Source organism: Asparagus officinalis, chromosome 6, assembly GCF_001876935.1.
Source record: "Asparagus officinalis chromosome 6, Aspof.V1, whole genome shotgun sequence".
In the NCBI taxonomy this organism is placed as follows: Eukaryota; Viridiplantae; Streptophyta; class Magnoliopsida; order Asparagales; family Asparagaceae; genus Asparagus; species Asparagus officinalis.
In genome coordinates, this window is record NC_033799.1 from 63,987,840 (window position 1) to 64,000,962 (window position 13,123).

General features: G+C 43.1%; 1 protein-coding gene across 1 annotated transcript in view; it reads right to left on the minus strand.

Annotated features, from left to right (window-relative positions):
* LOC109846248 (zinc phosphodiesterase ELAC protein 2-like) overlaps nt 11,879-13,123 on the minus strand; it is a 28,535-nt gene continuing 27,290 nt past the window's right edge. Inside the window, exon 14 of the mRNA XM_020415470.1 lies at nt 11,879-12,420. Coding sequence (XP_020271059.1) covers nt 12,106-12,420 — 315 coding nt within the window. The 3' untranslated portion in view covers nt 11,879-12,105. The remainder of the gene's footprint in view (nt 12,421-13,123) is intronic.

Here is a 13,123-nt window from a genome sequence, read left to right on the forward strand (position 1 = left end):
TCAGCTAATCCATTTGCTGTGGGATTATAAGCCGTTGATGAGATGTCCTGAATTTTGAATTTTTCGCAGAACCTTATGAAGGCGTTGCTGACAAACTGAGGACCATTGTCATGTATGATTCGTCTTGGAACACCATGCCTGTAAATGATGTGGTGCTTGATGAATCCAATGACGTTGCTCGTCTTAACTTCTCTGAGTGGAATTGCTTCAGCCCATTTGGAGAAGTAATCGGTAATCGCCAGGATGAACCGGTCGCCTTTGATCGAAGGGGGATTTATAGGACCAACAATGTCCATTCCCCAAGTCTCGAACGGCCAAGATGTTACCGAGGGATGCAGATGCTCCGGAGGTTGGTGCATATAATTCGCATGTACTTGACACGCATGACACTTCCGGGCATATGTGATTGCTTCGCTCATCATGTGAGGCCAGAAATATCCCATTCTTCTGATGCGATCATAAAGCTTGGGGCCAGGCTCGTGCGCGCCACACTCCCCTTCATGTGCCTCTCTAAGCACTTCTTGGGCTTCTTTGGTTGATAGGCAACGCAATATCAGCCCATCGTACCCCCTGCGGTATAGCGTTCGATTCTCTGTATTGTAGTAGAATCTGGGTGCTCTTCGCCGGATTGACTCTCTTTCCTTCACATCTTCTGGCAAGATTCCATGCAAGACGTAGTCGATGATGGGGAAACGCCAATCTCGTGGTTCGAACTCGATTTGAGTAGCGTGTACCTCTTGAACTTCTTCTTCCTCGGCATCTTCACTGTAAAGCGGCACTAGGAGTTGGTGAGTTCTTACCGTAACAAACTGCTCTGTTTCGGGAGGCTGCGCTAGTGACACGGCCAATGCGGCCAACGCATCTGCATAGGTATTCTGTAGCCGTGGAATATGTTCGATGAAGAATCCTTCAAATGATTCCGCTATCTCCACTGCCATCTTATGGTATGGAATTAAATCCTGACTTCGGACTTCATATTCTCCTTGGACTTGCTTGACTATTAGTTGAGAATCGCCGAAGGCTTCGAGATACTCAACCCCCAGCTCCTTAGCGAAGTTGAGTCCAATAATCAGTGCATTATACTCTGCCACATTATTTGAACATGGCTTGGTTAATGAATAGGCTCGGGGCATCACGTGTTTTCCTGGGGAAACTAAGACCACTCCAACCCCGGAGGAGACCTTAGAACGTCCAGGAGTATCTGTGACAAGAGCTGCTCGAGAGGCGCCATCGAAGTATAAACGCCACACTTGTTGGTGTGAAGTTGCGTTGACCTCGTGGGTTTCATCAGGTAGGTCGTCGTATATCTCGGCAGGATCCGTAGTTGGATTAGCTGCGAGGAGATCGCATATGGCCTGTCCTTTGACCGACTTCTGTTGCTTGAAATGCAAGTCGTATTGGGACAAGAGTAAGGCCCATTTTGCTAACCGCCAGCTCATGGAAGCGGGTTGAGTCATGAATACTCGAACCGGATTAACTTTAGAGATGACGTAAATGGTCTGCCCGACCAGATAATGTCGCATCTTCTGAATGGCGAACACCAAGGCGAGGCATTCCCTCTCAATCATAGGATATCGAGACTCGGCGCCCACCATGGTTCGGCTCAAGTAATACACTGCCTGCTCGTGACCGTTATCGTCATCTTGTGCAAGCAATGCACTTAATGAATGGCTCGTCGCCTTGACATAAATCAAGAACGGTTTGCCCGATTTCGGTGCAACGAGTACGGGAGGTTTTGAGAGATATTCTTTAATGCTCTCGAATGCTTTCTGACAAGCTTCATCCCATACAAATGATACGCCCTTCTTTGCGAGCTTGGAGAATGGCTGGCATTTTCCTGAGAGGTTCGAAATGAACCGACGGATATAAGCCAATCGCCCCTGCAATCCTCTGAGCTCCCTGAGGTTTCTCGGAGGTTGTAATTCATTGATCGCCTTTACCTTATCAGGATCGATGTGGATACCTTTGGTGGTGACGACGAATCCCAGGAATTTTCCACTCGACATTCCGAGGAAAGACTTGGTAGGATTCATCTTCAACTGATGGGCTCGCATTAAGTCGAACATGGTCTTTAAGTCTTTGATGTGATCCTTTTTATCACGACTTTTCACGACCAGATCATCTACGTAGCATTCAACAGTCTTTCGGAGATGATCCTGAAAGATCTTTGACATAGCTCGTTGATATGTAGCACCTGCGTTCTTTAAGCCGAAGGGCATAACTGTGTAACAGAAGACACCGAGGGGCGTTCTGAATGCGGTGTGCTTTTCATCATCCGGATGCATCTTTATCTGGTTATAACCAGAGAAACCATCCATGAAAGACATCCTCTCGAACCCACACGTATTGTCGATGATGACATCCGTGATGGGGAGGGGAAAATCATCTTTTGGGCAAGCAGTGTTGAGATCCCGAAAGTCGATACAAATCCTGACTTTCCCGTTCTTCTTAAGGACTGGGACAATATTGGCTAGCCATTCTGGATGTTGCTCCTCTCGAACGAAGCCCGAGTCAATAAGCTTCTTGACCTCGGATTCGATCGCCTCCATCATTTGCGGACGAAACCGTCTTTGTTGTTGTTTGACTGGTTTGGCATCCATCTTGATATTGAGACGATGTACTGCTACGTTCGGGTCGAGTCCTGGCATGTCTTCATAATTCCAGGCGAACACGTCAATGTACTCCTTGATAAGAGAGATTAACTCTTCTTTCTCATCGGGTAGAAGACTATCGCTAATGAATATCGGTTTAGGATTTTCCTCAGTTCCCATATTCACCTGGAGTACTTGATCTTCGGTAGGAGGCTCTCTTTGCTCGAACCTATCACCATACTGCATGTTTAGGTGGTGAACCCAAGGATCTTCCCATGTTGGCATCTGGTCGTCTTCCTCTATTGCGGTAGGATCGACCGTGACCATATTTGACATCAACCTTTTGAACGTCTCGCCAAGGCTAGTGTCGGAACCCCCAGCCGAAGAGTCGGAAGAGTACCCGTTTCTAGCCTTGTTAGCGATCTGATCAATGATTTGCCAGCAACATTCGTCGTCGGACGAGGAGACGTAGCCGAGACCTCTTTTATAGCGATAATAATCGTCGGGTTTTCCCTTCGGTACATAGGCCATTCGAGGTGGAACTCGTGGGCCTCGACCAAAGAAAAGACCTTCTCCGAGTGTGAAGTCATACCCATACTTTTCCATCATATCGCGCGCTTTTGCGTCATATCTGAATAGATGAGGAGCAGGTTTATCTTCGTCTTCTTCTTCCTCTAAGAAGTGATCGGGTGTCGGATCTTCTTTTCCTTTGCCGTAGACGACTTCTTTTCCACTCCATTTTCCCGCGGGGATGACAAGCGTCGCTCCGCATGGATCTTGTACCTGCTTTTTCGTCAGACAAAATGACTGAAGAGGCATATGTAGGTCAGGATTATCACAAAGCTCTTTAGTGACGTCATCCAGACACATCAAATACTCTAAATCATCGTTTATTGATAGTTCTTCGGCAAGTTGCCAGTTACAACTATTCTCCGATGATTCATCATCGTCAAGATTGATTACAATGGGTACAATGTCATTAAGAACAAAACCACCATCATAATCAAGCCCTGGTTCGGTATCAGCTTCATCTCCGCTGTCCGTTCCTTGGGCCGATGGTTCAGTATCGGATTCAGCGCCGTATAAAAGGGAATCGGTGAAGTAATTCTCCAATCCCTTAAACGGTTGCTTATCCGCGACCACCGTCTTGACTTCATTGTTTGTGTCTACATATTTGAGACACTGATGTAGAGTTGACGGGACTATAAGGTTACCGTGGATCCAAGGTCGACCCAACAGTAAGTTATAGGATGTTTCCGCGTCAATCACATAACAAGTGACCTCCGACCTCAAATCCCCAATCTGGCACTTGACTCGGATCTTCCCCAAGGGCCTAGACCCGCTGGTGTTGAATCCATAAATCGTAGTGCCAGTGGATGCTAATTTGCTAGTCGGGATTCCGAGATGATGCATCAATCGGAATGGCATGATGCTAACAGCGGAACCCGGATCGACTTGGATCCGGTTGACAACGCTGGAGCCAATGTGACCGGTAAAGTACAACGGTCGGTCATGCTTTGAATTCTTCGTCTGCATATCTTCTTTAGTGAAGGAGATGCAGGGAAAGTGTTGCGCCGCCAGGTTGCATTGTTGAACTGACGGCTCTGGTCCTTCTGGAGATGGCTTGATCCGAGTCAGAAAAGCTTCAGAGTCACTTAAGGCTTCTTGCAGCGCTTTCCTTGTGTCCTTTGAAAGGCGCAACAGCTCGTATAGAGTTATGCGAGCTGGGATGTTGGCCAACTGCGCCATGATGTCGAAATGAGGCGGTGAGCTCGTATTTCCCGGTTTGTCTCTCCCAATCGGATGATTGAATCGAGACTGCCTCGGGTTCTGGGCTTCTTGCTGCGGAGGCTCTTTCCCCTTCTCCTTTTGCTGGACTTTCTCCGCAGATGCGGGTGTTGGGGGAATTGCTGAGATTCCTAATTCTGCCAACGTTTTGGAAGGAGGGGTTTTGGTGCCCAATTGCTCGGAAGCGTCTGGGTACTTGTAGTGATACTCGTTCCCGCTTCGGGTTGCAAAGACCTCCTGTTCGTCTTCAGACAGTGGAAAGGTTGGGATTTTGTCGTCCTCTTCTCCTGGAATGGCAGAAGCTCCATAACAAGATTTCCCTTTTCCTTTTGACTTTCTTTTTGATGATGATCCGGTCCATTGCTCATCTGTGATCAAGTCCGGATGAACCCACAGAATCTCACCATTTGGGGTTGTGTGTGGCACGAGCCCTTTCTGGCGCTGTTGGTGAGGATCATCATTCACCGTCTTCACCGCTGCTTTTATCACCGGCTCAAGCTGGAACTGGCTCACGGGAAAGGAGCCGAAGCCAATCGTGACTGCATTCGCACCCACTTTCTTCTCCTTCGGCTGCTTCATTGTGATGACTCCGACGTCGATGAGAGCCTGGATCTTGTCCTTAAGAGCATAGCATACCTTGGTGGGGTGGTGCACCGCTCTGTGGAATGCACAGTACTTCGGATCATTAATCCTCTTGGCATCTTCCTGATCCTGAACTGGAGGCAATTTGATTTTATTATTCTCCACGAGGTATTTGAAGATCCCAGGAACTTCGTCCTCTCTGAATGAATAAACTTTCGGGAACTTTGGCTCCGAAGCTTTCGGCCTCGGGGTTTGTTGTTGCCACCTTGGTTGTTGAGGTGCCTTTTGCTGCTGCTGCTGCTGCGGTTGCGCTTGCACCTCGAACGTTTGATTTGCGTTCACGGCGTTCGCATGCGCTTTTCCTTTACCCCTAGGGGTGAAGTTCGGTTGCGGAGCGTTATTTGGTATTTGGCCCCTTTCCGCCTTCTTCCTTTTGATGAATCGTTCGGCTCTTTCCCCTCGCACCTTCAGGTCCTTCCAGGTCTTTGATGGCGCCGTTCCCATAGATTCAAGGATATCCAAGGTAAGATTGTTGTGACAGGTCTCGAGGATGAAATCCTCGCTGACCGGGTCCCTGCAATTCATCGCTTTATTTCGAAACCTTTTCACAAAGTTTTCGACTGTCTCACCATTTTTCTGTTTCTCCTCAAACAGAGTGCTGATCGAGACCTCAGTGTCATCATCAAAGAAGTTCGTCAAGAACATGTCTTCCATGTCGTCCCAACTGCCGATGCTCCCCGGCTTGAGGCGACGATACCAATCGAAGGCCGCTCCGCGAAGAGTGCCAACGAATGACCGTACCATCAAGGGTTCGTTGCCGGAGATTGTTCCTAGGTGAGACTTGAAATAGATTAAATGTTGGGTAGGGGAACCCTTTCCATCAAACGGCGTAAAGTTAATGAGATTGAACTTTGCCGGATATGGAATTGATTCCCACTCCCTCGGATATGGACACGGTATACCTGACCTTTTTACCTCTTGAGCATTCATCAATGCATTGATTTTGCTCTCCAAGTCTTTCATCTTTTTGTCTTCACTCGTTTCTATTTTCGAGTGGTTTTGGGGAGAGGTAATGTGGTCTTCTTTGGCATTATCATCTACCGGACCACTTCCGTTGTCGTTGTTGACAGGGGGAATGATGACATTATTCCCTTCCCGTTCATTTTCTTCTTGGTTCTGATGATTGGGTCGAGTGGGCTCCTCTTGATGAGTTGTCAGAGCTGCGATTTGTTGGTCGTGCATCTCCCTCATCCGCTGTAGGGTCATTTCCATCTCGAATTTGAAAGCTTCTTTCTGCCGAGCTAGGGCGTCTTCAAGCATCTTGTTCATTTGTTCGGCACTGATCATGAGTACCTCGCGGGGTTGTCCCTCGCTGGATACCGTGTTGTCCGAAGCAATTGCGGAGCCGGCATCTGATGCTTCATCTTCTGATGGTAATCTCGTCCGAACCCTACCATAAGTCCCTCGTGTAATGGTTCCGGACTGTAGGTGAGTTAGATACCAGGGTACCAACGGGATTGACTCGGGATTGTCCCCTGTCGATGCTCCTTTGCTGGCCATGTTGATGGTGACCTTCGGGAATTCTCCATCTTTGACTACCCTTCTTCTTCGCTGGAAACGCCTAGGCTTAGCTTCAGACGTTCCGGTGGAAATTCTGTCAAACACCGAAATTCTCCTTGGGGTTTGAGCACAGGAGCATTCTGATAGCACTGCCTTGATTATGTTGGCGCACGGGCAGCGAGACTCCATGTCCTGCACATACTTCTTTCGAGATTTCCCCATACCACCAGCTCTATAGTACAGCTCATCAGCTTGGTAACTGGAGCAACCTATAGAGTGTTGGCATGTGCTCCTTGGTAAAACACCATCATCCTCAGATGAGTGTGCTTCCCCTTTGGCATGGGATGTTTTGTTAGTTTTCTCAAAAGTGGCCCGTTCAAGTTTACGTTTTTGTGAACATAAAAATTGAACGGGCTCTTGTATTTCGACTCGCAATCTGATGCGGTTGGTGATAGGGGCTTTCCCTTTCTCATCTTTCTTGGAGAGATTAATTCGACCCCCAGTTTGATTTGTAACTTGGTGACCTTTCAACGGACCCAATCGTTCCTTGATAGGTACTTTACCTCGATTCCCTGTTAAGGGACCGAGGCAACCTTTCACAGGAACCTTGGAGGTTGAAGGGTCTGTGTTCATACCTGACCCTACCGGAGGTGCCGGGGTAAGGGGAACAGGATTTGGCCTTGGTGAAGGTTGGGCAGCAACTTCTTTCACCCACACCAACTTGTTTGTAGGCGGCCGTTTGACCGTCGTTTCTTTCTGCATCTCCTCTGCTTTCTTCAAGAGAGCTCGGGCATGCGCAAGCAGTGCACGGCGCTTCCTGATTCTCTCTTCAAGGGTGGAGCGGTTCCTTGTAACACGCACCCACTTGTTCGTTTCTGCTTGAGAGGAGGAGTTGGTTACATACCGTTGCTGCTCAAGGCGTTGTCTCGATTTGAGATCTTCTTTGTAGCGGACCCCATCCATAGGCTCCAAAGCCTTGGCCATTTGACGAGCAAGGCGCTGGCGCCGCCTTTGGAGCGCCCTCTTTGATAGAGTTGGAGTAACATCAGTAGCCATCTTCTTGGGGGAGGAGTAGCCCAGATCTACGATCTCGACCACGTTGGGCGATGCGGAGACGCCACATGGTGCAAGTGCAGCGATGGCTAAGGAATCTTGGGCCTTTGAGCCGAGGTTCTGGCGAACGACTCTGGAGGAGGATGCCTTCTTGCGCCTACTTGGAGAGGCGGATCTGGAGGAGGAGGAAGAGAGGTACTCTTCGAATTTTTGCTGGTCGAACTCGTACTCGACCTCTTCGTTCACCCGGATCTTGAGGGCCGGTTGCGTCACGACGGCGTCGGTTGCGATGCCGTTGGCTCCCACTGTGGTCGCCAGCTTGTTTTCGGTGAAAGTCGCTGTTTTCATTGCTTTCGAAATCTGTTACAACTTCAAACGTTACAACAAGAATGCAACTAAAACAAAGATTACAACTTTATCGAAAATAAACACGAGATCCCGTTTTGGTGCGGTCTCGCTTGCGTGGGTCTTTGGCCTGTGACGGGGATGTTGATATCCGTGGACCACCGGGGCAATCAGATCCGGTCCGGATAAATCGGACAGAGTTTCGTCGATCCGCGTGAGATCTAGAAACTTCTGATCCAGAAATATCGGACAGAGCTTCGTCGATCCGCGTGAGATCTAGAAGCTATAAGCGTATACCTCGGCTAAAACGAGGTAATAGCTCTTCTTAGTATCAACGCTAAAGGCTAATACTAAGGAAAGAAGGGGGAAAGGGTGTCTCGGCCATGGCCGAGACACCTAGGGGTGTCTCGGCCTTGGCCGAGACACCCCTGGGGTGTCTAGGCTTTTCCTAGACACCCCGGGGTATTTCGACTGGCCGGGACTCCGTTTAGGTGTATTTTGTTTGTTTCCCTGTAGATTCTTCGTCCGGACTTGGATTTGAGTGATTCCGGGTGCGTTGGATGCGTGACGAAGAGTTCGATCCGCTCTGGTGATTGGATTATCTGTAGAGTGGTCGAGGTGCGAGGGGCGTTGTCCTTTTTGTGAACAGTGCCGGGTTTCCCGATGGGTCCGGGTCTTCGTGGTTCCGAAGTCCCATCCGCTCATGTAGCTCGTCGATTCACTTCAGTCGTTCGTCGACGTCGATTAGGCTCATGTGGGCCGGATGGTGATGTTCATCGTCGCTCGTTAACGTTGAACCGCTTGTGGAGACCTATAGGCAATTTTTGATGCCTACAGCGGGTAAGGAGCGGACATTTGTCATCACCTACCAAACTAAATCCCACCGTATTTCCCCTAACTAAAAGACAAAAATAACTAATCACAGGTAAGCTCTATCTATAACTCACAAAGGTATAACAACTTAGTTTGAGGATTTCTTCTAACAACAAAATGAAATCCAGCTGGAAAAAAGAAAAAGCAACGACCAAGGAACATGGCTGGCAGCGAAAATCTAGAGATCGGCGAGGAAGTTGTCACTGAAGGCATCTGGGGCACTCTTCTTAGCAAGCTCTTGAAGACCAAGGTTAAAAGCTTCTCTATGAAGTCTCCTTGCAAGCCTGTCCTCTTCAGCACCTGACCAAAAAATAGTGAATCTCGCAATATTAGAGGCAATATGGAGAGGATTAGATTGTGAATCCTTAAAGATAAGAGAGTTTCTGGTGTTCTAAATCCGCCAGCAAAAACAAGGCAACAACAACTTCCATATGACTTTAATATCCGAACAGAGACTGGGATATTTGTGAAGAAGAATCAATTCTTCCATGTTGAGAGGCCAATAGTTAGAAGGGAGATGGAAGAGAAGAGAATTCCAGACAGAGCGGGAAAATGTGCATTTAAGAAACAGGTGATCATGAATTTCAATTTCCATATAACAGAATGGGCATCGAGGGTCACCAATCCATCCCTTGGTGACCAGATTTACCCTCGTGTTCAACTTCTTATGTCAACACTTTTTTTTTAAGAAATCAGAAGTTCAAACATTGTACTCACTTACTTATGTACTCTTCAGTATTTACAATGTTTTAGTTATTTTAGGTAATTGTATTTTAGACCTACCAATTACTAGAAAATCAAGTTGTTTTAGAAAATATGTAACATCGAGCTAACAAGATACTACAAGGTGCTTGAAGGTATTTGGATCAAAGATGAACTACAGTTCTTCGAGCATTGATGTTATGGTGGTATGCATTATGATTGATGTTTTGGGGCTTGGTTAGATCTTTCTACAAAAGATTGATTTTGATTAGACTGATTATGTTTCATCTTTGTAGAGATTATGTTAGGTTTCTATAGGGTGTTAGTTCAAAATGAGAATGTTTGTACTGTGATAGTACAACATGAGCAAGTTGTCATAATAATGTAGAAATGATTGTTATGGTGTAAACTCAATTTGATGAGGAAAATGAAGACTGTTGTATTGTCAGAAATATTGAACAAAACTCAATTCTTTGCTCTTATTTTTGTTTTAATAGTAATAACTATCAAATATATTTTAGGAATAATAATGTAATCGTAAAAAACATTCCTTGCAACTAAATGTGATGGAAAACATGCAAAAAGACAAAGGAATTCAAACCACTTCAATGAGATTAATATTCGTAAAAAACAATATTATAATATTAAATTTTATAATAAATATTGTATGTACTAATTGGAAAATATTGTAATATAATAATAATATTATTATTATTATAGTAAAACATTATTTTCTTGCTGTGGAAAATATATTTAAAATGTTTTTAATATGATACTAAATAATTAATGTTATCTATATATGCATAAAAAATTGTAAATATGATATTATAATATTTAGACACATTGAATAATAATATTGTTATATAATATTATACTATTTTAAACAATTTTTATTAAAACTTAAAACTATATACTTTTAACATAATTTAATACTGAAAAACATGTATTCATTTTCCTATCCAAAAAAACTTCGTAACATAAAATGCATATGTTGCCACACACGTATACTATGCAAAAACATACATCACATTTATCTATATATACTATATAACATGCTATAACGAAAAATGTAATGATATCCGTCTATTTATAACTATAACATACATCACATGTAATGCACGTATTGTATACTATAGTAAAAATAGATTTACACAAGACCTCACACACATACAATGTGACAACTAGGTGGGCCTGAACACTATTGACATTAGTGGATAGCTCATTTTACAAATAAATTGTCAGCTCATATACATATTTCTCACACACACACATACAATTATTAGTGGATAGCTCATTTTACAAATAAATTATCAGCTCATATACATATTTCACACACACACACACATACAATGTGACAACTAGGTGGGCCTGAACACATTGACATTAGTGGATAGATCATTTTACAATATGCACCTCTTAATGTATGGATTGAGTTATTTCAAATGACGATCGGCTCTGTTCATTATGATTTGAATATTTTAAAATATCTATAAAATAAAAAATCATGGTGTTTTAATACATATTTTTTATTATCTCTTTAGTTGTATTGTCGTTAAACTGTTAATTTTATACTCACTTAATGCATAAATAACTATTATCTCATATGTCTAATTTTTTGTTTATACATCATCCAAAACATATAGATCAAAATAAATAGAGTAGATCAAATGAATTGATTGCATATAACGTAATTTTGAAAGTGCATCTTTAAATTCAATCTAAGGTGGCTCCTTAGAATCATATTTCCCATATATATATATATATATATATATACTTTATTAGGCTTTTCTAAATGACCATGTAACGAGCTTTCTGTCAATGGATCCCAACCTAATTGGGCTTAGGTCATTAAGTATAAAAATACTCCTCGGACTTGAATTGCTCGTCAACTTAGGCTTAGTAAGATGGAATCACATTGGAGTTTAATATTATTATTGGTGCCCATCTTTCACAATGTTCTTTTTTCTTAGTTAGCGCATATGTGTGTGTATTAAATGGATGGTGAGCTGCCAATGTAGGAAAATTCCTACATTGTCGCCACATAGCATCTTGTCATTCGCTAGATTTAAGAAATTGTTTTAAAGAGAAAATGAGAAAAGCAATTATTAATAATAGCTAAGAATACAACTAATAGTGGTCGTGTATGTAAAAGTTCCTTACTTTCCCTCTCTCTTCGTCCCAATTGTACAATCTATCTATCTATCTATCTAACTTTTTGCAAGTATGTTACCAAGCATATAGCAATCATTTTCTAGAGGCTGTGCAAACTTTCAGCAAGACATCCAGGGTAAGTTTAGAAATGTCGATATAGACTTAAGGAAAGAACAAAACAACGTCAAAAATACAGAATTAAAGATGCCACTCTACGGAAAATGAGCACAGAGTTAATCGTGAACCAACAAATTCTCTTCGTCAAAGCTTTTTGTTTTATCTTCTTATTTTGTCTTCATATAATTTCTGAATTTTTTTGTCCGTAAGACTGATGCAATTCATCATAATACGATACAATTCATCATATCAAAATTTGTGAAAAAATAATCTGAAAGAAAACATGTATAAATAAATCATCATCAGGACTTCATAAAACGAGAAAACAATTTTTCCCCATAAATTATTGTTGCACTGCGACATCTAACACTTCGTCAGATTCATCGATACTCATTTCATTTCTGAAAAGAACTTTAAGGTACGGAAGAACCTTTGGAAGAACATGCAAGTCTGCTGCATTGACGCTCATTAGATCAAAAGCAATACATGTTCTATCCATGTGGACCTCATCAAATACGGGAACTTTCGGGTACCTCTGACTAAAATGGGTGAGTACAACCCGATATGCACCTGCTGATGCACCCACCGCTATAGCTTCCTTCGTTGTGCTATGATTCTTCGTTATTGCTTCCTCGTCCATGCCATCCTCGAATGTTGCCTGCAAATTTGAAAAATATAGATGTTCAAGTCTCAATTGGAAAATATAGATGTTCTATACTTTAATTTGCAGAAGATAATTGGTTGTTTAGTTTCTTAAAAGGGTAAATATAATGGTTTTTTTTCCTTAGAAACCATCTTTAAAACAAGGTCATTCTGCATAAACCACCTGTTTGTCAATTAATACATAAATTACCTTTAAAATGTTTTATGTTACAATTAACCACTAGGACTTACTTTTCAGTTTAGTATTTTCAATTTTGCTGTAACAATTAGCTGACAAATACCAAGTATACTGCAGAGATTATCCTTAATGGAAGTTAGCTGGTATTGAGACTGAAAAGTGGATCCAGATGGTTGATTGCAACAAAATAAACCCTAAATGGAAGTTTTTGTATTAATAACAATCAAAGGTGGGTGATGCAAAATGACCGTATTGTAAAGGTGGTTTCTACCGAAAAAACCCTATAACAAAACCATCTTTAAGTTTATATATCATAGAAAGCTCCTTGAACTTTAAAACTATACTAAACCCCTCTAAACTATTGGAAATTTTCATAAAGGGCAGGTTAACATAAAAAGCCTAAACCAACCGTTTTACTTTTTAACTACATGTACAAGAGAAAGGGTTAAAATTTTCCAAAATTCGCCACATTTGAAGCACATTGCAACTACAGTAATTGTTATCGGTGATGGTACTTGAA